Source organism: Coregonus clupeaformis, chromosome 10, assembly GCF_020615455.1.
Source record: "Coregonus clupeaformis isolate EN_2021a chromosome 10, ASM2061545v1, whole genome shotgun sequence".
In the NCBI taxonomy this organism is placed as follows: domain Eukaryota; kingdom Metazoa; phylum Chordata; class Actinopteri; order Salmoniformes; family Salmonidae; genus Coregonus; species Coregonus clupeaformis.
In genome coordinates, this window is record NC_059201.1 from 37013777 (window position 1) to 37039461 (window position 25685).

Consider the following 25685-nt stretch of genomic DNA (forward strand, 5'->3'; position numbering starts at 1 on the left):
GCCGCAACAAAAATGTCCCCATGGGGATAATAAAGTCATTATCTTATCTTATCTTACACTGACCTCCTTCTCTGTTAATTCCAGCTGCAGGGTGTTGACCTTCTCCTTGAGGTCCTTGTTCTCCTTCTTATAGGACTCCACCTCATCCATCCTCTCGTTGTCCTCCCTCGCTCTCTGCTCCTTCAGTCTCTCTATAATACGCTCCTGAGAGAGACACACACATGGACATTAGTTTAAAGTTCATTGTTTGGGCCCTGGTTCTAAGTTCACCGGGTATAAAGCTCTGGGTCCTTCTGTACCTTTTCAGAGAGTGCCTCCTCCAGGGTGGCCAGGGCCGTGTCAGTGTTACTGGAGTCAGTCTGTAGAGACTTCACCCTGTCCTTCAGGTTCCCCAGCTGCTTGTCCTTATCACGCAGCTGCTCCTGCAGATTCTCAATCTGGGGGAGAGGAGGAGGGAGGGAGGAAAAAGAGATGGAGGGAAGGAAGGAAGGAAGGAAGGAAGAAAGAAAGAAAGAAAGAAAGAAAGAAAGAAAGAAAGAAAGAAAGAAAGAAAGAAAGAAAGAAAGAAAGAAAGAAAGAAAGAAAGAAAGAAAGAAAGAAAGAAAGAAAGAAAGAAAGGAGGGAGGGAGGGAGGGAGTTACATATCAGTCAGCTAAAACAATTTAACCCCAGCACACTCCTAACACAGAGAGAGAACAGAACAGAGAGGTAGGTATTGAGAGCTAGAGGGAATTAGCATGAGGTCAAAAGAACTGTACATAGAGAAACTGCATTAAAAGTTAGGAGTGTGAGTTAGGAGTTAGTGTGAGTGATGTTTGCAGGGTAATTGTGTCTACTTCCAGAGGTCTCTGGTCAAAAGTAGTGCACTACATACAGTACCAGTCAAAAGTTTGCACACACCTTCTCATTCAAGGGTTTTTCTTTATTTTTACTATTTTCTACATTGTAGAATAATAGTGAAGACATCAAAACTATGAAATAACACATATGGAATCATGTAGTAACCAACAAAGTGTTAAACAAATCAACATATATTTTATATTTGAGATTCTTCAAATAGCCACCCTTTGCCTTGATGACAGCTTTGCACACTCTTGGCATTCTCTCAACCAGCTTCATGAGGTAGTCACCTGGAATATATTTCAATTAACAGGTGTGCCTTCTTAAAAGTTAATTTGTGGAATTTCTTTCCTTCTTAATGCGTTTGAGACAATCAGTTATGTTGTGACAAGGTAGGGGGGGTATACAGAAGATAGCCCTATTTGGTAAAAGACCAAGTCCATATTATGGCAAGAACAGCTCAAATAAGCAAAGAGAAATGACAGTCCATCATTACTTTAAGACATGAAGGTCAGTCAATACAGAACATTTCAAGAACTTTGAAAGTTTCTTCAAGTGCAGTCGCAAAAACCATCAAGCGCTATGATGAAACTGGCTCTCATGAGGACTGCCACAGGAATGGAAGACCCAGAGTTACCTCTGCTGCAGAGGATAAGTTCATTGGAGTTACCAGCCTCAGAAATTGCAGCCCAAATAAATGCTTCACAGAGTTCAAGTAACACACACATCTCAACATCATCTGTTCAGAGGGGACTGTGTGAATCAGGCCTTCATGGTCGAATTACTGCAAAGAAACCACTACTAAAGGACACCAATAAGAATTAGACCGGTGGAAATGTGTCCTTTGGTCTGGAGTCCAAATGTGAGATTTTTGGTTCCAACCGCCGTGTCTTTGTGAGATGCATGGTGGGTGAACGGATGATCTCCGCGTGTGTATTTTCCACCGTAAAGCATGGAAGAGGAAGTGTTATGGTGTGGGGGTGCTTTGCTGGTGACACTGTCTGTGATTTATTTAGAATTCACACTTAACCAGCATGGCTACCACAGCATTCTGCAGCGATAAACCATCCCATCTGGTTTGGGCTTGGTGGGACTATCATTTGTTTTTCAACAGGACAATGACCCAACACACCTCCAGGCTGTGTAAGGGCTATTTTACCAAGAAGGAGAGTGATGGAGTGCTGCATCAGATGACCTGGCCTCCACAATCCCCCGACCTCATCCCAGTTGAGATGATTTGGGATGAGTCGGACCGCAGAGTGAAGGAAAAGCAGCCAACAAGTGCTCAGCATATGTGGGAACTCCTTCAACTGTTGGAAAAGCATTCCAGGTGAAGCTGGTTGAAATAATGTCAAGAGTGTGCAAAGCTGTCATCAAGGCAAAAGGTTTCTATTTGAATATTTGTTGATTTGTTTAACACTTTTTTGGTTACTACATGATAGTAAAAATAAAGAAAAACCCTTGAATGAGTAGGTGTTCCAAAACTTTTGACCGGTAGTGTAGGGAATAGGCTGCTATTTGGGATGCAGTCTGTGACTGTGTTGGGCTTTTTAAACCTGGAAGAGGAAGCCTTTATTATTTTCTTTTCCCAAATCTCATCAATTTAAAGCTTTTTTAGATTGGCTGGTATTTGAGGGAGAAAGAGAGAGAGAGAGAGAGAGAGAGAGAGAGAGAGAGAGAGAGAGAGAGAGAGAGAGAGAGAGAGAGAGAGAGAGAGAAAGAGAGAGAGAAGTGAGGAGAGGGAGAGGAGAGGAGAGAGAGTAGTGTGTTTCCACGTAAATGGCTATATGTGATCTCTGTTTTCACATGGGACTAAAAAGGTTACAGAGAAACATATGGAAGGATGTTATGAGCTCATTGTTGTTGAGCAAGACAACCAGATAGAAAGTTAGATGTCTCTCAAAGATAGTAAGAAATAATACAAGATAGTCTAGCCAGAGAGAAAGAAAGAGAAAGAGGGATATCTGAGAAAGAAACAGACCAAAAATAAAATTAGACAAAGAGAGACACAGTGCACTGACAGAGTTGAGACACATCAGAAGAAGAGACGGAGAGAAATATAAAGTGAAGAGAGATAGAGAGATGGAGAGAGAAAGAGAGAGCGAGAGAGAGAGAGAGAGAGAGAGGGAGGGAGAGAGGGGGAGAGAGAGAGAGAGCAAGATAGAGAGAGAAGAGAAAGAGAAAGTGAGGTCAAGGTGAGAGAGAGTAACACACTGTATATTTATTGCACACACTAGAGGAAGTGTGTGTGTGTGTGTGTGGTTGTGCATACATGCATGCTTCGTATCCTCAGAGACCAACCAGCTCAGGTGTGCATCCCAAATGACACCATATTCCCTATGTAGTGCAATACTTCTGACTAGGGCCCAAAGAGCTCTAGTCAAAAGTAGTGCAATATATTGTGAATAGGATGCCATTTGGGAAGCAGCCCGGGTCTCAGGGATAAGACAGGGATCCAACCAAACATCCAAACAACTTAACCTACACCCACACACAGTGAGCTCTCATCTAGGTTCTACAGTATGTAACAATTCTGATGAACTCAATCCAGGGGAGAGCTTAATTGTAAACCTAAGTCTCAAATGTATCACTTTTTGCAGTGTTTCCCTCAGATTTGCTCTTAGGCGAGTCGCTGAAGCCCCCGAGTCAGCATCCATTACCAGTATTTCTACTACCAAATATGTTATGCCTAAAAGCTTTTAGCGAGGAACAGCAGAGCTAGGCTGTGACATCTATAGTCCTGTAAGCAATGGTAGGAGAACACTATGTTGGTCAGAGATTATTTTTTTATCCATTTATTAAACAAACTTGTGACCATGCCCAGGCTACCCTTAACTACTTTCTACCTAAATACATCCTTGACACTTAACCCCTGACCCTTAACCCTTGACCCCTAACCTTCTTCTGCAGGACGTTGATCTTCCTCTCCTTGACCTCCAGCATGTCCTTCATGTCACGAATCTCTCCAGCTAGTGTGCCCTTCTCTTCTGTCAGGTCCTGCAGCTGCTTGGTCTTCTTGTTCAGGAAGGACTCCTTCTCCTCCAGACGCAAGCGCAGGGCGTCCACCTGGGAGGAGAGTGGTCATAGGTCAAATGTCACAGTTCAGAGGTCAGATTCCATCAAATGTGTTTTATAAAGCCCTTTTTACATCAGCAGTTGACACAAAGTGCTTTTACAGTGACCCGGCATAAACCCTGAAGGGCACAGTTCAAAGTTCAACTTATTATTATTGTCAAATTGAAGAACGAGAGTTCTCTCTGAGATACTTGGCATTTACAATACAAGGTTCATGCTCTACTAAAGGGTAGAAAGCAAGAGGGGAGGGGATATGTAAGTGTATGAAGCAGAGTACAGGGAAAGGGTGATATAATGTTTCCTTAGAAACAGTGTACGAGGACCAAAATACAACTTTAGTGTATCAATGAACATAAGGAGATTCTGTGCACATCCGAGGGTGTATCTTACTGTAAGCATATAGGCGTGTTCGTTATGCATACTGTATGTGAGTGTGTGCGGGCATGTGTGTGTGTTTGTATGCATGTGTGCAGGAATGTGTGTGTGTTCTAACTGTATGTGTGTGCATGTGTGTGTTCATATATGCATGTGTGCAAGGATGCGTGTGTGTGTGTGTGTGTGTGTGCTGTAGCTACCTCTGTCTGCAGAATGGCAGCGCGCTGCTCCTTGGCAGTGAGGGACTCTTTGAGCACCTCTATGTGCTGTTTGCAGTCCGAGTTCTGGTTGTTCAGGGTCTCCAGCTTGGTCTGCAGGGCCAGCAGCTCAGACTCCTTCTTAGACAGCTCCTGCTTCAGCTGGTCAATCTGTTGGGGGGAGATGCACGCGAATGCACACACACACACACACACACACACACACACACACACAGGCAGGCATGCGCACACACACGCACACACACACACAACAGGGTGTGTCAGAACTAACTCTCGTATGAAGTTGCGGTGGATACTAGTCGGGTGAGGTTGTGTTTCTCTAGCGGGAGGTAAGCTTGGCTTCTTATATGGTGTCGAGTAAAGCTTAAACCATGTATTTAGATTGTTGGTAGGTATTGTAGTTAGGTATTGTAGGTCGTTTATCTAGGTAGTTATTGTAGGTTATTGTAGGTCATCTCAGCCTATACTACCCTCCAGTCCCTCGACTTCTTGGCGCTGACGGAAACATGGATTACCACAGAAAACACTGCTTTCCTTGTCTGACCTTGTGTTCTCACATACCCCGAGAGCATCTGGTCAGCACGGCGGTGGCACAGGAATCCTCATCTCTCCCAAGTGGACATTCTCTCTTTTTCCCCTGACCCATCTGTCTATCTCCTCATTTGAATTCCATGCTGTCACAGTCACTAGCCCATACACAAAATATGTATGCACGCATGACTGTAAGTCGCTTTGGATAAAAGCGTCTGCTAAATGGCATATTATTATTATTATTATTGTAGGTAAGTATTGTATTCGGCTGAGCCCGGTGAAGCACAAGGCTAGCTAACCCACTACCTGGACCAATAAAGCTAGCTAGCTAGCGGGTAGCTACTGGCAACTATTAGCAACTGTGGATAGTTGTTTCCAATGTTATTTCACGCTTAAGAGTACCTGTAATTATGCCAGCTAGCTACCTACCATTCAGCTGTTTTTCTAACCTCAGCGTTAACGTTAGGTTGTTAGTAGCTACTGTACTCGAAATGTAGCTAGCTTGTTGGTACCTGGATAGCTAACTAGACAATAGCTGGAACGACCTAGCTGTAATATTTGGAGCCGCTTTCTCTCCGTTGGGACAGACGCGAACTGGCTGAATCGATTCAGTGGCTAGCTTTGCACTAAACTGGCTAACAGTAGCTACTAAGGGTAAGTTATAACCTACATTTATTTTTGTTTTGTTTTTACATACTGGTAACCAGAGTCGTTCAAGGGAATTCGGGACATGGGTGACTAGTTAACGTTAGCTTGGCTCTCTCTGTGTGTTTGTGCCGTGGAAGGAGGGGTTGGTTCGTTGGCAGAGAGCAATGGCTAGCTAGTATGCTAACTATTCTAGCTAACTAATTGGCTGAATAAGTTGACGACATACTCACTCAAACTGTCAAAACTAACCCAAAACTTTACACAACGTTCGACACGGACACGAATGATCTGTTTGGCGTGTTAACACACTGGTGGTTTGTTGTAACTGAGTATTGGTGCTAAACCGTGTTATTGGAGGCTGGCATGCTAGTTGGCTATGGCGTCATAGGATTCGGTGCCCTGGACGGTTTTCACAGAAGAATACTGTACCAAGTTAGCTAGCTGAATAAACTAAGTTAGAGTCTACTCCTAGAAAACATTGAAACGCTGTAGTTTACAACAATTATAATTTCTAAAGTGGAAGTTGGGAGAGTATATTTGAGTGTTTCAGTGAAACGTAAGTGAGGGAGGCCCCGCTCTCTCGATTTCCCAGATATTTAGTTCATTTCATTCTGATCTCCTTTGCATTATTGTAGCCTTTTTCTGTAGCCTGTCAACTATGTGTCTGTCTATCCCTGTTCTCTCCTCTCTGCACAGGCCATACAAACGCTTCACACCGCGTGGCTGCTGCCACTCTAATCTGGTGGTCCCTGCGCGCACGACCCACGTGGAGTTCCAGGTCTCCGGCAGCCTCTGGAACTGCCGTTCTGCGGCCAACAAGGCAGAGTTCATCTCAGCCTATACTACCCTCCAGTCCCTCGACTTCTTGGCGCTGACGGAAACATGGATTACCACAGAAAACACTGCTACTCCTACTGCTCTTTCCATGTCTGACCATGTGTTCTCGCATACCCCGAGAGCATCTGGTCAGCACGGCGGTGGCACATGAATCCTCATCTCTCCCAAGTGGACATTCTCTCTTTTTCCCCTGACCCATCTGTCTATCTCCTCATTTGAATTCCATGCTGTCACAGTCACTAGCCCATTCAAGCTTAACATCCTTGTCATTTATCGCCCTCCAGGTTCCCTTGGAGAGTTCATCAATGAGCTTGACGCCTTGATAAGTTCCCTCACAGTTCTGGGTGACTTTAACCTCCCTACGTCATTTTCTCTCTCGCTCTCCTCCAACACTACTCACTCTGCCCCTACTCAGATGGTAATGTGCCGTCACAACCTTTGCTCTCTCTCTCCCACTACTCTCTCCTCTTCCATCCTATCATCTCTTCCCTCTGCTAAATCCTTCTCCCTCCGATCTCCTGATTCTGCCTCCTCAACCCTCCTCTCCTCCCTTTCTGCATCTTTTGACTCTCTATGTCCCCTATCCTCCCGGCCGGCTCGGTCCTCCCCTCCTGCTCCGTGGCTTGACGACTCACTGCGAGCTCACAGAGGAGGGCTCCTGGCAGCCGAGCGGAAATGGAGGAAAACTAGACTCCCTGCGGACCTGTCATCTTTTCACTCCCTCCTCTCTACATTCTCTTCCTCTGTTTCCGCTGCTAAAGCCACTTTCTACCACTCTAAATGTCAAGCCTCTGCCTCTAACCCTAGGAAGCTCTTTGCCACCCTCTCCTCCCTGCTGAATCCTCCTCCTCCTCCCCCTCCCTCCTCCCTCTCTGTGGATGACTTCGTCAACCATTTTGAAAAGAAGGTTGACGACATCCGATCGACATCACCTCGCTCATCAACTCATCCTTGACCGCTGGCCATGTCCCTTCCGTCTTCAAGAGAGTGAGAGTTGCACCCCTCCTCAAAAAACCTACACTCGATCCCTCAAATGTCAACAACTACAGACCAGTATCCCTTTTTTCTTTTCTCTCCAAAACACTTGAGCATGCCGTCTCTAGCCAACTCTCCTGCTATCTCTCTCAGAATTACCTTCTTGATCCAAACCAGTCAGGTTTCAAGACTGGTCATTCAACTGAGACTGCTCTCCTCTGTGTCACGGAGGCTCTCCGCACCGCTAAAGCTAACTCTCTCTCCTCTGCTCTTATCCTTCTAGACCTATCCGCTGCCTTTGATACTGTGAACCGTCAGATCCTCCTCTCCACCCTCTCCGAGTTGGGCATCTCCGGCGCTGCTCACTCTTGGATTGCGTCCTACCTGACAGGTCGGTCCAACCAGGTGGCGTGGCGAGAATCTGTCTCCGCACCGCGTGCTCTCACCACTGGTGTCCCCCAGGGCTCAGTTCTAGGCCCTCTCCTATATACACCAAGTCACTTGGCTCTGTCATATCCTCACATGGTCTCTCTTATCATTGCTACGCAGACAACACACAATTAATTTTCTCCTTTCCCCCTTCTGATAACCAGGTGGCAAATTGCATCTCTGCATGTCTGGCAGACATATCAGTGTGGATGTCGGATCACCACCTCAAGCTGAACCTCGGCAAGACGGAGCTGCTCTTCCTCCCGGGGAAGGACTGCCCGCTCAATGATCTCGCCATCACGGTTGACAACTCCATTGTGTCCTCCTCCCAGAGTGCAAAGAACCTTGGCGTGACCCTGGACAACACCCTGTCATTCTCCGCTAACATTAAAGCGGTGACCCGATCCTGCAGGTTCATGCTCTACAACATTTGCAGAGTACGACCCTACCTTACACAGAAAGCGCCACAGGTCCTAATCCAGGCACTTGTCATCTCCTGTCTGGATTACTGCAACTCGCTGTTGGCTGGGCTCCCTGCCTGTGCCATTAAACCCCTACAACTTATCCAGAACGCTGCAGCCCATCTGGTGTTCAACCTTCCCAAGTTCTCTCATGTCACCCCGCTACTCCACACACTCCACTGGCTTCCAGTTGAGGCTCACATCTACTACAAGACCATGGTGCTTGCCTACGGAGCTGTGAGGGGAACGGCACCTCCTTACCTTCAGGCTCTGATCAGACCCTACACCCAAACGAGGGTACTACGTTCATCCACCTCTGGCCTGCTAGCTCCCCTACCTCTACGGAAGCATAGTTCCCGCTCAGCCCAGTCAAAGCTATTCACTGCTCTGGCACCCCAATGGTGGAACAAGCTCCCCCACGACGCCAGGACAGCGGAGTCACTGACCACCTTCCGGAAACACTTGAAACCCTACCTCTTTAAGGAATACCTGGAATAGTATAAAGTAATCCTTCTTCCCCCACCCCCCATTAAAAAAAATATATATACAGTGGGGAGAAAAAGTATTTGATACACTGCCGATTTTGCAGGTTTTCCTACTTACAAAGCATGTAGAGGTCTGTAATTTTTATCATAGGTACACTTCAACTGTGAGAGACGGAATCTAAAACAAAAATACAGAAAATCACATTGTATGATTTTTAAGTAATTAATTTGCATTTTATTGCATGACATAAGTATTTGATACATCAGAAAAGCAGAACTTAATATTTGGTACAGAAACCTTTGTTTGCAATTACAGAGATCATACGTTTCCTGTAGGTCTTGACCAGGTTTGCACACACTGCAGCAGGGATTTTGGCCCACTCCTCCATACAGCCCTTCTCCAGATCCTTCAGGTTTCGGGGCTGTCGCTGGGCAATACGGACTTTCAGCTCCCTCCAAAGATGTTCTATTGGGTTCAGGTCTGGAGACTGGCTAGCACCTTGAGATGCTTCTTACGGAGCCACTCCTTAGTTGCCCTGGCTGTGTGTTTCGGGTCGTTGTCATGCTGGAAGACCCAGCCACGACCCATCTTCAATGCTCTTACTGAGGGAAGGAGGTTGTTGGCCAAGATCTCGCCTCCCCTGATTGACCGTCATCTTGAACTTCTTCCATTTTCTAATAATTGTGCCAACAGTTGTTGCCTTCTCACCAAGCTGCTTGCCTATTGTCCTGTAGCCCATCCCAGCTGATGTCCTTACACAGCTCTCTGGTCTTAGCCATTGTGGAGAGGTTGGAGTCTGTTTGATTGAGTGTGTGGACAGGTGTCTTTTATACAGGTAACGAGTTCAAACAGGTGCAGTTAATACAGGTAATGAGTGGAGAACAGGAGGGCTTCTTAAAGAAAAACTAACAGGTCTGTGAGAGCCGGAATTCTTACTGGTTGGTAGGTGATCAAATACTTATGTCATGCAATAAAATGCAAATTAATTACTTAAAAATCATACAATGTGATTTTCTGGATTTTTAAAAATTACAGACCTCTACATGCTTTGTAAGTAGGAAAACCTGCAAAATTGGCAGTGTATCAAATACTTGTTCTCCCCACTGTATATATATAAAAATAAAAATAAAATAAAAAATAAAAAAAGGTGGTTGTCCCACTGGCTATCATAGGTTGAATGCACCAATTTGTAAGTCGCTCTGGATAAGAGCGTCTGCTAAATTATGTAAATGTAAATGTAAGTTGTGAGCTAAATAGTATTATCATGAGTGCATGGAACTCCCTTCCATCTTATATAGCGCAAGTGAAGAGCAAACCTGGTTAAAAAATAAGTAAAGCAACACCTCACGGCACAACGCCTCTCCTCCATGTGACCTACTTGTTGTGTGTATGTACTGACATGTATGTGTAACTGATAGATGCACACACACACATTACATGAGTGGCAGGTAGCTTAGTGGGTAACCGAAAGGTCGCTGGTTCTAATCCCCGAGCCGACTAGGTGAAAAATCTGTTGATGTGCCCTTAAGCAAGGCACTTAACCCTAATTGCTCCTGTCAGTTGCTCTGGATAAGAGCGTCTGCTAAATTACAAAAAAAAATAACTTTAAAAAAAGAAAAATGTATGCACTAACTAACTGTAAGTCGCTCTGGATAAGAACCTTCGACCTACTCATTCCAGGGTTTTTATTTATTTTTACTATTTTCTACATTGAGAATGAGATCGACCGCAGAGTGAAGGAAAAGAAGCCAACGAGTGCTCAGCATATGTGGGAACTCCTTCAAGACTGTTGGAAAAGCATTCCAGGTGAAGCTGGTTGAGAGAATGCCAAGAGTGTGCAAAGCTATCATCAAGGCAAAGGGTGGCTACTTTGAACAATCTAAAATCTAAAATATATTTTGATGTGTTATTTCATAGTTTTGATGTCTTCACTATTATTCTACAATATAGGAAATAGGAAAAATAAAGAAAAACCCTTGAATGACTAGGTGTGTCTAAACCTTTGACTGGTACTGTATGTAAATTGTAAGGTATTTTGTCTGTAATGTATTTTTCTTTATGTGTCGGACCCCAATAAGACTAGCTGCCGCCATTGGCATCGGCTAATGGGCATCCTAATAAATTAAATCAAAAAATCATGGCAGGTGTGTGTGTGCCTTCATACCTGTGTGTGTATTAGCTGTCTGTGTACGAGTTTACTTTGTGTGCTTTGTGCAGTGGACATTTGGTAGAAAAGCCTCTCACCATAACAGAGGGACAGTGGGTAAAGTAAACCTTTATCCACTGTGTTCATTGTAGCCAGGCTCTCCTCTCACTAAAGATGGATCTGGCCCCCTGCATTATTCATGTATTATACATCAGCCCCATCTATGATTGATGAATAATGGTCTAAAAATAAAACAACAAAACTCCCCCTGGTTTTATCCTCACATGGATGTAAAAACACAGACACAATGCTCCAGAGAGACTTGGAGGCTGGGAGGGAGGCTGGGAGGGAGGCTGGGAACCTGACCGTAAGACGACTGACGACAGACTGTATAATATGACTGAGCAAATCAAAGCTGGCCCAACTGGATAAGATGTGCAACAGTAGATAAGGAAATTCAATGTAACCAGAGTTTCTGACAGTGGGTTCCAATGGTAATACTTTACAATCAATCATGCTAGATGGATACAAACATATTGATAAGGCTTCGGAGGACAATAAAATATCAATTTTAACAATACAGGAATGGTATTCTTTATGGTCTTCCTCTGCTCTCTCTGCTGTCTGTCTCTGCTAAGTGTAGAGTAACAAAACAATGAGTAAGCATCTCCCAGTCAGATACAGCTGCCAGCGAAGCACTTCCCAGATGAAACCAGTTAATATAATGCTAAAGCTAGCTCATTTACTGTCAGCCAGACAGTCAGCTCAAATCTGTTCTGTTCACTTTGCACAGCAAACCCTAGATTGTGTGAGTGATTGTGTTTGGCACATTATAGACTACTACAGTACGTGTGTGTATGTGTGTGTGTGTGTGTGTGTGTGCGCGCGTGTGTGTGTGTGTGCGCGCGTATGTGCGTATGTGCGTGCATGCATGCGTGTCTGCATGTTTTGCTGTGCATATAGTGTGTCTGTGTTTTCCTGTATATGTGTGTGTACCTTGGTCTTCATAAACTTGGAGTGGTTTTTGTAGACCTCCATCTGCTTGATCTCCTCCTCTCTGTCCTCGGTGTTCAGCAAGCCGTTAGCCTTCAGGATCTGGATCTCATCCTCCAGGTCCCTGATGTTGCGCTCCAGAGATGCTATCTTGGTGTCCTGCACAACACACACGCACCACATGTAAGATGCTATCTCAGTGCTGGTGCTGAAGCCACACTTATAATTCATTAGTAGAACATTTCCAAAGGTTCACCAGTGTACAAAACGCAAAAACACCTGAAAGAGAGAGAAGAGAGAGCGAAAGACAGTGAAAGGGAGAAGATGGAGGGAGAGAGAGATGGAAGAGGGAGAAAGAGAGTCCTGTCAGAGAAAGTAAGAGCTCTTTGAAGTAGTAAGGAGGAGAGCCTCTGCAGTATCTTGGGGTAAAATCAAAAGCCTCCTCCTTCTCCGGCTGCAGCAGTTCTAGCTCCAGCCAGCCTCTCAGTGGATTAATCACCATTTGGAAATACTGAGCAGCACACATCACATCCAGCCTGTTGAGAAGGACCAGCCCAGAAAGAAACGCCTGGGGAAGAAGCAGAAGCAGGAAGAGGAAAAGGAGCCGTGCTGCTCTGTAGTCGCTCGCACTTCAATGCATTAGCCAGTCTATGGACTGCAACTGCACCTCCGAGTGTAGCTTTGGCTTTGCAGAGTTTTTAAATAAATAATACAACATCTTTCAAATTAGCCATGGTCCATCTCCCATGCACTTCACCTGCAGAGCACCGAGCGAGAACCTCGTTTCACTCCCTCTCTCTCCTTTCTGTCTCTCCTCCTTCTTTCTCTCTATCTCACCCTTGACTGGTTCTGAACTTGTGAACTTGTGGTTCTGTGGCTAGAGCTTCAGCAGGGTCATCCAGCAGCCAGTGGAGAACTAGGAAATCCAGATCTGTATAAAAGGCTCTCCCTACGACGACTGAGAGCTAACAACAGATGGTCCTGGATCTAAGGGGTTAACGTGAGCATGTGAACGCTGTTATCATGGCCATGTGCTTCGTCAATGCATCGCTATTCTATGACTTGTAGCCAGACGCTAACTAACCACCGGAGAGAACATAGCATAGTATATAGTGGAGACGACATAGTATAGACGACAACATACCGTAGCTCAATGGGTCAGAGAGATGCTATGCCATCCAAATGCTTTCACTGCTACAGTAGATCAAGCTGATCAAGCAGAGGATGTAATGCTCTCATGCACACTCTATCTCTCTCTTTCTATCTGAATCACTTTCTCTCTCTCCTCCTTGTGCTACTGGCCTCGCTGTCATAAACAACCACACCTGTTTCCATGGTAGCAGCAGGCAGAATGTGCTCTCCCTGGTGTGTGAGGGAGGGAGAGAGAGAATGAGAGAGGGATAGAGAGAGGAAAATTGAAAGACAGGGTGAGATAGAGAGAAAGAGATCGAGAGAGAGAGAGAAAGAGATCCTAGAGACCGAGATAGTAGAGAGGGGGGTGGATGAGAGCATTACTCATGCTAACATCAGCACCAAGACGGCTGTGGGAGAGAGCAGAGAGGAGCGGGGAGTTCCTCCACCGAGGATGGAAGGGAGCGGGGCTCTGCTCTGTATGCAAATCCAGAGCCTCCAGGAGCCAGCATGTCATGTGACGATGCTAGAGGAGAGTCACGTGACCGTGCTAGGGGATGCTGGGGTTTGCTCAGCACCAATCCAGCTCCATCTGATGATGTGGTGTGTGAGAGAGTGGCATGCTGGCGGGCTGTGAGCGCATGCTTTATATTTAGAAGTGATATCACAGCTCTGCTGCTACAGTGGGCCAATGGGCTCTGCAGTGGCTCAGTTAGTGCTTTGAATACATTTTTGATAGCTTTTTTATGGTATGTAACATTACAACATCATCCACCGACTAGTCTCACGAGGTCATCCTTTCAAATCTTGTGTCGTTGAACGAGCCTGGGCGTCCAAAGCTATTGACAGACTCAAAGTTTATTCAATACAAGCAAAATCTGTCTTTTCCGAGCTCTAAGGTTTTCGTATTTCATCTGACTACATGGTTGGTCTCAGTGATGGTGCCAGCCAGGTGTACTACACTACCCATAATGCCCCATGGTTCTTACCTTCATCTCTATGATGGTCTGGAGGGCTTTGGTTTTGCCAGGGTCCTGGTGCATCTGGTTTCTCCTGTGCAGTTCCTGGGAGAACACCAGTTGATATGAAATGGACAAGACAAGCATCAAATGTCGCCTCTCTTAGGACCTAGTGCAATGGGCCTGTATTTATGAACCATCTCAGAATAGCAGTGCTGATCTAGGTTCAGTTTAGCTTTTTGGATCACAATGAATAAGATTACATGGACAGGGGGAACCTGATCCTAGATCTGCACACCTACTCTGAGATGCTTTATGAATATGGGCCCTGAATCTCTCCAAATGCATGGGTAATGACAGCTTGACTTAGCTCAATACTAGAGTGACAGCACTGACTTGCACTACCATTACATCAGTCATATACTTCTCTGTTGACAATAATACTGTACACAGATTGAACACTGCTCCTTTCACTGCAGTCAGAGCACAGTAGGTACACAAAGAGAAGGCCAGTATTGCCCTCTAGTGTTGATGGGCATACACTGTAGGTTAGAAGAAAATTGCTTTAAAACCAGTAGTGAACAAACAACATGACTCGGCGCTATCAGTAACACCTCAAACACAGGTGAGACCAGTGCCTACAGAGGCTACCCTGACCAAGTAGACCAGGTCTAATGTGGCCATTTAGAAACTATATAGTTTTGGCTATTTAAAGTTTTTCTGAATCACTTTGGTAGTATTTCGTGAATTTTCAAAACTCTTAGTACAAAACTCCAAACTGGTAACACTTGTAACACAGCCAGTCTTACATTCAAAACCTTCCATTGTGCATTCAATTTGTTTGTAGACATCTTTCACCACACAACCATTGGTCCAACATTTTATTGTGAAATATAATGATTATATTGGTTTAATCACCAAAACAACATAATGCTATATTCTCAATCTAGTTATTTTAGCAACCAGTTAATCCAATAGCAAAACATTTAAGATACATATTTCAAAATTGCCCTTTGAATGTAGTATGCTACAGTACTGTAAATTACAGTACATTACACTGTTTTCACATTAGGCAATACACTTGCACTACCCATTCAAATTGAATGAAAATGTCCATCATTTTTATCCCATGTGTGATCATTGAAGACATCTTTCACAATGTAATCAAATGAAAGAAATGAAAGAAACAGAATGTTTAGCAGGCACTAGTTTGCATCAAACCTGTCTTGAGCATTTGGTCACAGGTCCTCATTGTTCATGCACCTGGTGAAAAACCTTTTGGCATGGCGAATCCAAACTTGACATAGGTCTGGATTTAAATCATTGCATGCCTCATCCATGGCCTGAAGGAGGGTGGCACGCTCATGGGGATGGGAATCATACATCTTCCACCTGTATTGTAATTGAGTATTGTATTTTAAAGTATTGTATTATACTTATGTATTGTAGTCGTCCTGTACTTGGCTCAGTTCATAAGAGCATGGCACTAGCAACAGCAGAGTTGTGGGTTTGATTCCCACTGGGGTCACATACCAAAATGTGTGGACTCTTGTCACTTTGGATAAAAGTGTCTTCTCTGTAAATGGTATATATTACGGTATTACAGTACAGTACTGGCCAATGCAATTTTAGTAAAGCAGTGTGGGATTTCTGAAACTAGTAATTTAGTAGCCGTATAATAGCACTACATATATTCTGAGTCTGCTGTGGCCATACAGTAGCTAGACATATACTAACCATAAGCACTACATAAGATGCATCCCAAACGGCACCATAGTTCCTACAGAGCCCTGGTCAAAAGTAGTGCACTATACAAGGAATATGGTGCCATTTGGGATGTAGACATATACTCTTGTACCTCTCGGAGGTGGATGTTCTCCTTCTCCTTCTGGTCCAAGATGACCTCCAGGTGTCCCAGCTGAGCCTCGGCCTCAGCAATGCGCCTGGCTCTCTCCTGCTCCTCCTCCTCATTGACCCTCCCTGGCCCCCCAGGCAGACCCTTACTCTGGAGCATCTCCAGCAGCTTCTTGATGGACTCATCCCTGGCCCCCAGCGTCTGCTTCTGGGTCTCGATCCGCAGCTCCATCTCCTCCAAGGTCTTCCTCAGGAGGAACAGCTCTTTGGCCTGACGGAACGCAAGGAATTTAAAGGAATTTTAAAGGAAGGAAGTATCAATTGTGTCATCATTACGGTAGCTAAAATTCCGTAACTTTCCAAAATGTCCAGGTTGGAAGAAGATTTAGAAATCCCGGTGGGAAGATTCTCAAAATTCTCGGAGGGAATCAGCAGGGAATTCGAAATCCTACAACCAAGGCATCTGAAAAACCTGGGAATTTTGGGGAAAGTTACCAGAATTTTGCAACCCTGGTCATTTATTTAATCACTCATTTATTATGAATCATTTATTAAGATTCCTTGCCTGGCGGTCGTGCTCGGCCTGTAGCCGTCTGAAGTTCTCCTCGGTCAGCTCGATGTTGGTGTAGTGGTCCCCAGAGCGGCCGCCGTTCTCCTGCTGCAGCAGGTGGTTCAGGTCCCTCTGGTTCCGCAGCTCGTCCTGTAGGGCCTGGATGGTCAGCTGCAGGTGCTGTGGGGGTCATACACACACACATGCAAGCACGCAAACACACACACACACATGCAAGCACGCACACACACATACACACATGCAAGCACACACACACACACACAAACACACACACATTCACACACACATACACACACACATCAAGGAGTCTCAATCTGGTAGGGTCACAGCACGTAGTCTAGGGTGGATTCAATGAAATTACAGATCAGACTAGGATGGGTCACTGAATATGTACACATGGAGGGACATATTCAGGCACACGCAAACTCACACACAAAAATACATCTTATAGAGAGGGGAGGGGCATTTTGAAGGCGGCCCTGTGGAAAGGAGATGTGTATTACGAAGAACACACACAAACTCAGAAACACACACTGTAATCTATTCAACCTCTGGGAAATATAGTTACTCCAGAACAAACTTGGAGAGGAATCTGAGGACTTACCTCACTATGGCATGAAAGACAAATAGAGAAAATGCAAATTACACAAAGTATGGCAGTATGAGAAAATGATAGATAAAATGCAAGTGTTTAATATACTGTTCATGATCGACTATATGGCTCATTGCTTTCCATCTCCTGTAACTATTTTCAGGGTGAGTAAGGTGTACTGTAAATGGTTATCTATGTACAGTACTGTATATCGATAATCTAATCTTTAGGAATCTCTCTAGAAGCTTTGAAGGTAGGAATAATAAGAGAGACACATTTAAACAAAGCCATCCAGTGAATGACTGAATCGGTGTGTTGCTGGGAGAAACTGATTGTGCAACCGAAACGGCACCCTATTCCCTATATAGTAGGAAAGTGAAGAACTTGCAGAACCATGATCCATCGATAATAGTTTGATGATCCTGTCAAATGTTCAAAGTTTGATGGTTGCATTCAACAGCTTGCACTTTCAAAGAATGCTTTGCTGCAATGTCTGATTCTTGCAGCGTTATTGATAATTATCTATCATTATTGTAGGGTGTATGCTGTCCATCCTGCTGAGAGGGAAGCAGCAGAGATCCATGCACAACACAGTAAACAGTGTTCCCACTGAGAGATTGAAACCAACCAACAGCAGTAGACTAAGCGGACCTCTGGGTCCATGCCCATCCATTTTGCTGTGTGTTAGGGAGGTGTGTTTGTGTGTGTGTGTGTGTGTGTGTGCGTGTGTGTGTGTGCGTGCACGTGTGTATGTGCATGTGCAACTGGTGGCTGCTGAGAGGAGGACAGCTCATAATAATTGCTGGAATGAAGTAAATGGAATGGTATCAAACATGGAGTTCGATACCATTCCATTATTTCCCTTCCAGCCATTACTATAAGCCCGTCCAATTAAGGTGGCTTATGCATGTGTGTGTGTGTGCATACAAACGGACAAAGGGTTACTACTTGAGAAATAAAAGAGTAGTAGACCACACATCCATTATAGGATGAAGGAATAAGGAGACTGTGGCTTTGTTCCAATATCCACTCTAGCATGCCACAATACATTGATTGGGCCATGCATTCTTAGTGGTACACTAGTATGGATATTGAAACGTAGGGTTTAGGTGGCGGGGAAATTGAACAAAACGCAATGGAACGCCGTTTGGGTCTTTGCGTGTCAAAAAAGATACACATCAAATAACACAATTTTACGCATTAAAAAACGTTTAATTTGACACGTCAAATAACACAATTATATTATTGAATGTTGTGTGTGCTGAATTTGCACGCGCAAACCAAGCACCTATCAGTAGCAGTCAAAGCTGTACAAAAAAAATCTGCAAACAAGCACACACCGGCCACGACCGATGTGTTTACAATACCGCGTTGGTAATAAGCTATTATTTGTTCGACCTCAACTTCTGGTGTAGCTAGCTAGCTTTAGCTTGGTACCTACCTAGCACCAATACAACCAGTCTGAAAACAATGACCAGTAGAAACTGCAGTCATTTTCATTATTCTTTGCAATGATTTAGGAATCCTTGCGAGTAAGTATTAGCTAGGTAGCCACTTGTTGTTCGCCTATTGAAATTGAACTTCAGTTCAATAAATAATAAATAGCTAGCCAGCTACTTAACCCTGTTGCCCAAAGCTAACGTTATAAGCAGCCATCTAGCTTCATCTGGCTAGTGAGGCTCGACCGGACCGGGTTATGTGTTGTGAAGCTAGCCACAATAAGGATTAGGCACAATAGTGGAATTAGCGATTCGCCTTCAAAATAAAAGTAGCTCTTCAAAGTACCTCTGAAAGTGATGCAGAAGGTTACAATTGGTGGAATCATTCCATATTTTGACTAAATAATGTTCAACAAGGTTGGAATGTGAAGCAATGAAATGGGGTATCAGTCTACTCAGTGACACCCACAGAATACAACTGTGAAGAGTTTACTCAAATATTAGCATTGTAGCTCTTATCGCGGGACTGTGACCGTATGAAATCACCTCCCCAGTCAGCCTATTGTGTGTATTGACATTCATATGGCACTGTACAGCTTTACCTAAGGATTGGGGATCAATGAAATGGGGTATCAGTCTACTCAATACCCAAGAGCTTTTGTCCCAACGTCCTCCTCAGAGTTATCAGACTCCAAAACATCCACGCAGTATTGTTTTTCCTCTGGAATAGTGTTCAGTACACATGGTAGGTTGACAATAAATGTGGCTCAATTCACAGTTGTTTCAGAATCCCGCAATAAGAGCTATGACGCTAACGTTCTCTGGGTGTCACTGAGTAGACTGATACCCCATGTCATTGATCCACAATCCATAGGTAAGGCTGTACAGTGAAATAAGTATGCCCCCAATGCAATTCTAAAGTCTATACATCCAGTGTGATTAACATATTTTTGTCAAATTAACAAATTATTGTATTTTGTTGATTTTATATAACAACATTCCAACCTCGTTTAGCATGATCTATTCAATTATGGCATTATTCTACTATTTGTATTCATTTGCATCACTGTCAATGACCTACTTTTATTTTGAAGGCTAACCGCAAAGTCCACTGTTGTGGCTAATCCTTATTGTGGCTAGCTTCACATAGATGGGTCCGACCACCATTGATCAAATAATAACTGTCTGATAAATTAGGGTTATTTTAGAAGATGACACCTAGCTAGATAGTTAGCTAGCTATCTATAGCTACTGAAACAGATTATGTCGTTTTGCTTTTGGGGAAGAACATTTGCATCCATCTGCTAGCTAGCTATTTTTAATGACCAGCACTGTAGGTGTGCGAGATAAAACTTTACCAGCATTATTGCATACGTATCGATGAATCTTTGTGACATATAAAATACGAGTGATAGTGTAATCAATGTGTAATAACTACGTAAAAAAATAATGAACGCGTTCAATTATTATGTAACGTGCACTCATATTCAGGTCCTGATTGATCAACAAGGTTATTTGACACGTAAAATAGTGCTATTTGACATGTACCGTTTTTGACACTTAAAGACCCAAACGGCATTCCATAAAACACAGCCTATTTTAGAGTATACTATAGGGTGTCGAGGGTCACACACAGTGTACAGGAGCAGCCACACCCTTATAGTAGAGCCACACCCAGTTTGGTGTGTATAGGGAGAACACCGAAGAATTCAACTTGGCAGTGTGTAAGAGCAGGGAGAGGGTCTGATGGACACGGGTAGACCTTAGGGAACGGTGCAGGCTAAACCAATCACACTCCTTTCTGGTGTGTGTATAGGGGTCCAATTAAGGCTAAGTCCAAAATGGCACCCTATTCCCAATATAGGCCTAGTGTACTACTTTTAGCCAGAAGCTAAACAAGCTCTGGACAAATGTAGTGCACTATATTGGGAATAGGTGCCATTTCCAACACAGCCCAGGGGTGTGTGGGGGGGCAGAGGAACAGGACAGCCAGGTCTCTGGGGTACTGAAGACACACCACGACGTCACACTGGTGGTGACTCTATGTTGTGCATACACGGCAGCCAGGGCAGCGGTTGCAAACATAGGGACAAACCTTGGTTCTCCTGGCATCCAGCAGCTGTAGTAGCACGGGCGGAACCAACAGAGAAAAACATAGCGCATGGAGAACACAGCATCAGAACACTACACAACATGTAGCGCACATGGAGAATATGAGCTACAGTGAGAGCTGCCATGAGGAACATGAGAAGAATGTGTGAGGAACGTGTGAGGAACATTACAGAATTTCAGCCATCTGGTTATCCATCCATCCAGCCCTCAAATCATTTATCACTATCCATTCTGATGAAAATGGTACGGTGAGGAACCTCATGGTACGGTAAGGAACCTCACAAACTCACACAAAGACATACTGTAATCAGTCTAAAACATAATGGAAACCTTCGTGGAAAAAGAGCATGAGGTTATTTGGTGGTGAATACTTTTCAGCATTAAGTCTCACCATATATTCAAATCAAATCTAAATCAAATCAAATTTGTATTTGTCCCATGCTTCGTAAACAACAGGTGTAGACTTACAGTGAAATGCTTACTTACGGGCCCTTCCCAACAATGCAAAGATAATTAAAACAAATAGAAATAATATAAACATTAAAAAAATAAATACATAATGAGTAACAATAACTTGGCTATATACATGGGGTATCAGTACCGAGTCAATGTGCGGGGGTACGAAGTAATTGATGTAGATATGTACATATAGGTAGGGAAAAGTGTCTAGGCAAGATAGATAATAAACAGTAACAGCAGCATACGTGATGAGTCAGAAGAGTTAGTGCAAAAAGGGTCAATCCAGATAGTCCGGGCAGCTATTGGTTAACTATTTAGCAGTCTTATGGCTTGGGGGTAGAAGCTGTTCAGGGTCCTGTTTATTTCCAGACTTGGTGCATCGGTACATCTTGCCATGCAGTAGCAAAGAGAACAGTCTATGACTTGGGTGGCTGGAGTCTTTGACCATTTGTAAGGCCTTCCTCTGACACCGCCTGGTATAGAGGTCCTGGATGGCAGGGAGCTTGACCCCAATGATGTACTGGGCCATACGCAATACCCTCTGTAGTGCCTTGTGGTCGGATGCCAAGCAGTTGCCATACCAAGCGGTGATGCAGAAAGTCAAGATGCTCTCAATTGTGCAGCTGTAGAACTTTCTGTGGATCTGAGGGCCCATGCCGAATCTTTTCAGCCTCCTGAGGGGGAAGAGGCGTTGTCGTGCCCTCTTCACAACTGTGTTGTTATGTGTGGACCATGATAATTCCTTAGTGACGTGGACACCGAGGAACTTGAAGCTCTCGACCTGCTCCACTACAGCCCGTCGATATGGATGGGGGCGTGTTCAGCTCTCCGTTTCCTGTAGCCCACAATCAGCTCCTTTGTCTTGCTGAATTTGAGGGAGAAGTTGTTGTCCTGGCACCACACTGCCAAGTTGCTGACCGCCTCCCTGTAGGCTCTCATCGCCATCGATGATCAGGCCTACCACCGTTGTGTGATCAGGCCTACCACCGTTGTATCATCTGCAAACATAATGATGGTGTTGGAGTTGTGCATGGCCACACAGTGGTGGGTAAACAGGGAGTACAGGAGGGGACTAAGCACACACCCCTGAGGGGCCCCCGAGTTGAGGGTCAGCGTGGTAGATGTGTTGTTGCCTACCCTCACCACCTGGGGGCAGCCCATCAGGAAGTCCAGGATGCAGTTACAGAGGAAGGTGTTTAATCGCAGGGTCCTGAGTTTAGTGATGAGTTTGGAGGGCACTGTGGTGTTGAACGCTGAGCTGTAGTCAATGAACAGCATTCTCACCAGTGGAGGCTCCTCAGAGGAGGAAGCGGAGGACCATCCTCCTCAGTGAATTTCATAAAAATAAAAATAGTGAAACATTTAAAAAGTTATAATTTTTTGATAAAACTATACTAAATATATTCACGTCACCAAATAATTGATTAAAGCACACTGTTTTGAAATGAAGGTCACAGTAGCCTCAAAAGTACTCTGTAGGGTAGCACCATGGGTAGCCAGAGGTCAGCTTGTTTCCATCTTGACTTCAATACAAAATAGACTTACACAGTAATTATGACAACTTCTGGAGGATGTCCTCCAACCTTTCAGTGCTCTTGCAGCATGAACTGACATGTTGTCCACCCAATCAAAGGATCAGAGAAATAATCTAGTACTGAAAGCATAAGCTATAGCTAGCTAGCACTGCAGTGCATGAAGTGTGGTGAGTAGTTGACTCAAAGAGATAGAAAGACAATAGTTGAACAGTTTTGAACAAATGAATGTAGGAGAAGCAAGAGAGAGAGAGAGTGAGAGAGAGAGCAAGCTATATTTCGTATTTCTTTCACTTTCACTTACTTAGCTACGAACAGTTTTGAACAAATGAATGTAGGAGAAGCAAGAGAGAGAGAGTGAGAGAGAGAGCAAGCTATATTTCGTATTTCTTTCACTTTCACTTACTTAGCTACGAATGCTGCTAGCTAGTTTAGCCTACTCAAACAGAGAGGGATGCTATGTTATCTAGCGGGCTATGGCTATCCAACACTGGAACTCTTCCAAGTCAAGGTACGCTTTTGGTTTTATGAATTTACTACCACCGGGGCCCGCCGGTGTAACTGCTATACTGCCTGATAACTGTACACTGTACTGCATGATTGTAGAGGGTTTACTATCGTGTTAGTTCTAGTAGCTATGATGACATGACGAGATGGCACCGGAGGGGATGGCTGCCGTTTTACGGACTCTTAAACAACCGTGCTATTTTGTGTGTTTTTTCACATTAATTTGTTACTTATTTTGTACATAATCATGCTGCTACCATCTCTTATGACCGAAAAGAGATTCTGGACATCAGAACAGCGATTACTCACCTTGAACTGGACGAATAATTGTTATTTTATGAGTCGGACGAGAGGGATTTGCTCCAGACACCTGACAGGGCCCTCATCCCGTCATTCGCAGTAGAAAGAAAAGGAGATATCGCGGAAGGAGATCGATGTGCTTGGTAAGGAGCTGGCGACGAGTGGCTAATCTGCCTTTGCCAATGATACTATTGGCCAACTTACAATCGCTTTATAATAAAATGGACGAACTACAGGCACGTATATCCTACCAATGGGGCATTAAAAACTGTAATATCTTGTGTTTCACCGAGTGGTGGCTAGAAGGATGACATGTATTGGCAGGATAGAACAGCAGCCTCTGGTAAGACAAGGGGTGGCGGTCTACGTATTTGTGTAAACAACAGCTGGTGCACAATATCTAAGGAAGTCTCAAGGTTTTGCTCGCCTGAGGTAGAGTATCTCATGATAAGCTGTAGACCACACTATCTACCAAGAGAGTTTTCATCTATATTCTTCGTAGCTGTCTATTTACCACCACAAACCGATGCTGGCACTAAGACCGCACTCAATGAACTGTATACGGCCATAAGCAAACAGGAAAATGCTCATCCAGAGGCGGCGCTCCTAGTGGGAAATGCAGGGAAACTTAAATCCGTTTTACCTCATTTCTACCAGCATGTTAAATGTGCAACCAGAGGGAAAAAACTCTAGACCACCTTTACTCCATACACAGAGACACGTACAATGCTCTCCCTCGCCCTCCATTTGGACAATCTGACCATAATTCTATCCTTCTGATTCCTACTTACAAGCAAAAACTAAAGCAGGAAGCACCAGTGACTCGGTCAATAGAAAAGTGGTCAGATGAAGCAGATGCTAAGCTACAGGACTGTTTTGCTAGCACAGACTGGAATATGTTCCGGGATTCTTCCGATGGCATTGAGGTGTACACCACATCAGTCACTGGCTTCATCAATAAGTGCATCGATGACGTCATCCCCACAGTGACTGTGCGTACATACCCCAACCAGAAGCCATGGATTACAGACAACATCTGCACTGAGCTAAAGGGTAGAGCTGCCGCTTTCAAGGAGCGGGACTCTAACCCGGAAGCTTATAAGAAATTCAGCTATGCCCTCCGACGAACCATACAACAGGCAAAGCGTCAATACAGGACTAAGATCGAATCGTACCACACCGGCTCCGACGCTCGTCGGATGTAGCAGGGCTTGCAAACTATTACAGACTACAAAGGGAAGCACAGCCATGAGCTGCCCAGTGACACGAGCCTACCAGACGAGCTAAATTACTTCTATGCTCGCTTCGAGGCAAGTAACACTGAAACATGCATGAGAGCATCAGCTGTTCCGGATGACTGTGTGATCACGCTCTCCGTAGCCAATGTGAGTAAGACCTTTAAACAGGTCAACATTCACAAGGCCGCAGGGCCAGACGGATTAGCAGGACGTGTACTCTGAGCATGCACTGACCAACTGGCAAGTGTCTCCCTGTCTGAGTCAGTAATGCCAACATGTTTCAAGCAGACCACCATAGTCCCTGTGCCCAAGAACACTAAGGTAACCTGCCTAAATGAACCGTAGCACTCACGTCTGTAGCCATGAAGTGCTTTGAAAGGCTGGTCATGGCTCACATCAACACCATTATCCCAGAAACCCTAGACCCATTCCAATTTGCATATCGCCCCAACAGATCCACAGATGATGCAATCTCTATTGCGCTCCACACTGCCCTTTCACACCTGGACAAAAGGAACACCTACAGTGGGGAGAACAAGTATTTGATACACTGCCGATTTTGCAGGTTTTCCTACTTACAAAGCATGTAGAGGTCTGTAATTTTTATCATAGGTACACTTCAACTGTGAGAGACGGAATCTAAAACAAAAATCCAGAAAATCACATTGTATGATTTTTAAGTAATTAATTTGCATTTTATTGCATGACATAAGTATTTGATCACCTACCAACCAGTAAGAATTCCGGCTCTCACAAACCTGTTAGTTTTTCTTTAAGAAGCCCTCCTGTTCTCCATTCATTACCTGTATTAACTGCACCTGTTTGAACTCGTTACCTGTATAAAAGACACCTGTCCACACACTCAATCAAACAGACTCCAACCTCTCCACAATGGCCAAGACCAGAGAGCTGTGTAAGGACATCAGGGATAAAATTGTAGACCTGCACAAGGCTGGGATGGGCTACAGGACAATAGG

At 44.4% G+C, this 25685-nt stretch overlaps 1 protein-coding gene across 1 annotated transcript in view; it reads right to left on the reverse strand.

The window, feature by feature from the left end:
- The window catches only part of erc2 (ELKS/RAB6-interacting/CAST family member 2), a 93303-nt gene that overhangs the window by 24827 nt on the left and 42791 nt on the right, over nt 1-25685 (reverse strand). The window contains exons 3-10 of the mRNA XM_041888602.2: nt 16524-16688; nt 15963-16229; nt 14135-14209; nt 12018-12173; nt 4491-4658; nt 3739-3906; nt 300-437; nt 64-204 (exon numbers count right to left, since the gene is read on the reverse strand). Coding sequence (XP_041744536.1) covers nt 64-204; nt 300-437; nt 3739-3906; nt 4491-4658; nt 12018-12173; nt 14135-14209; nt 15963-16229; nt 16524-16688 — 1278 coding nt within the window. The remainder of the gene's footprint in view (nt 1-63; nt 205-299; nt 438-3738; nt 3907-4490; nt 4659-12017; nt 12174-14134; nt 14210-15962; nt 16230-16523; nt 16689-25685) is intronic.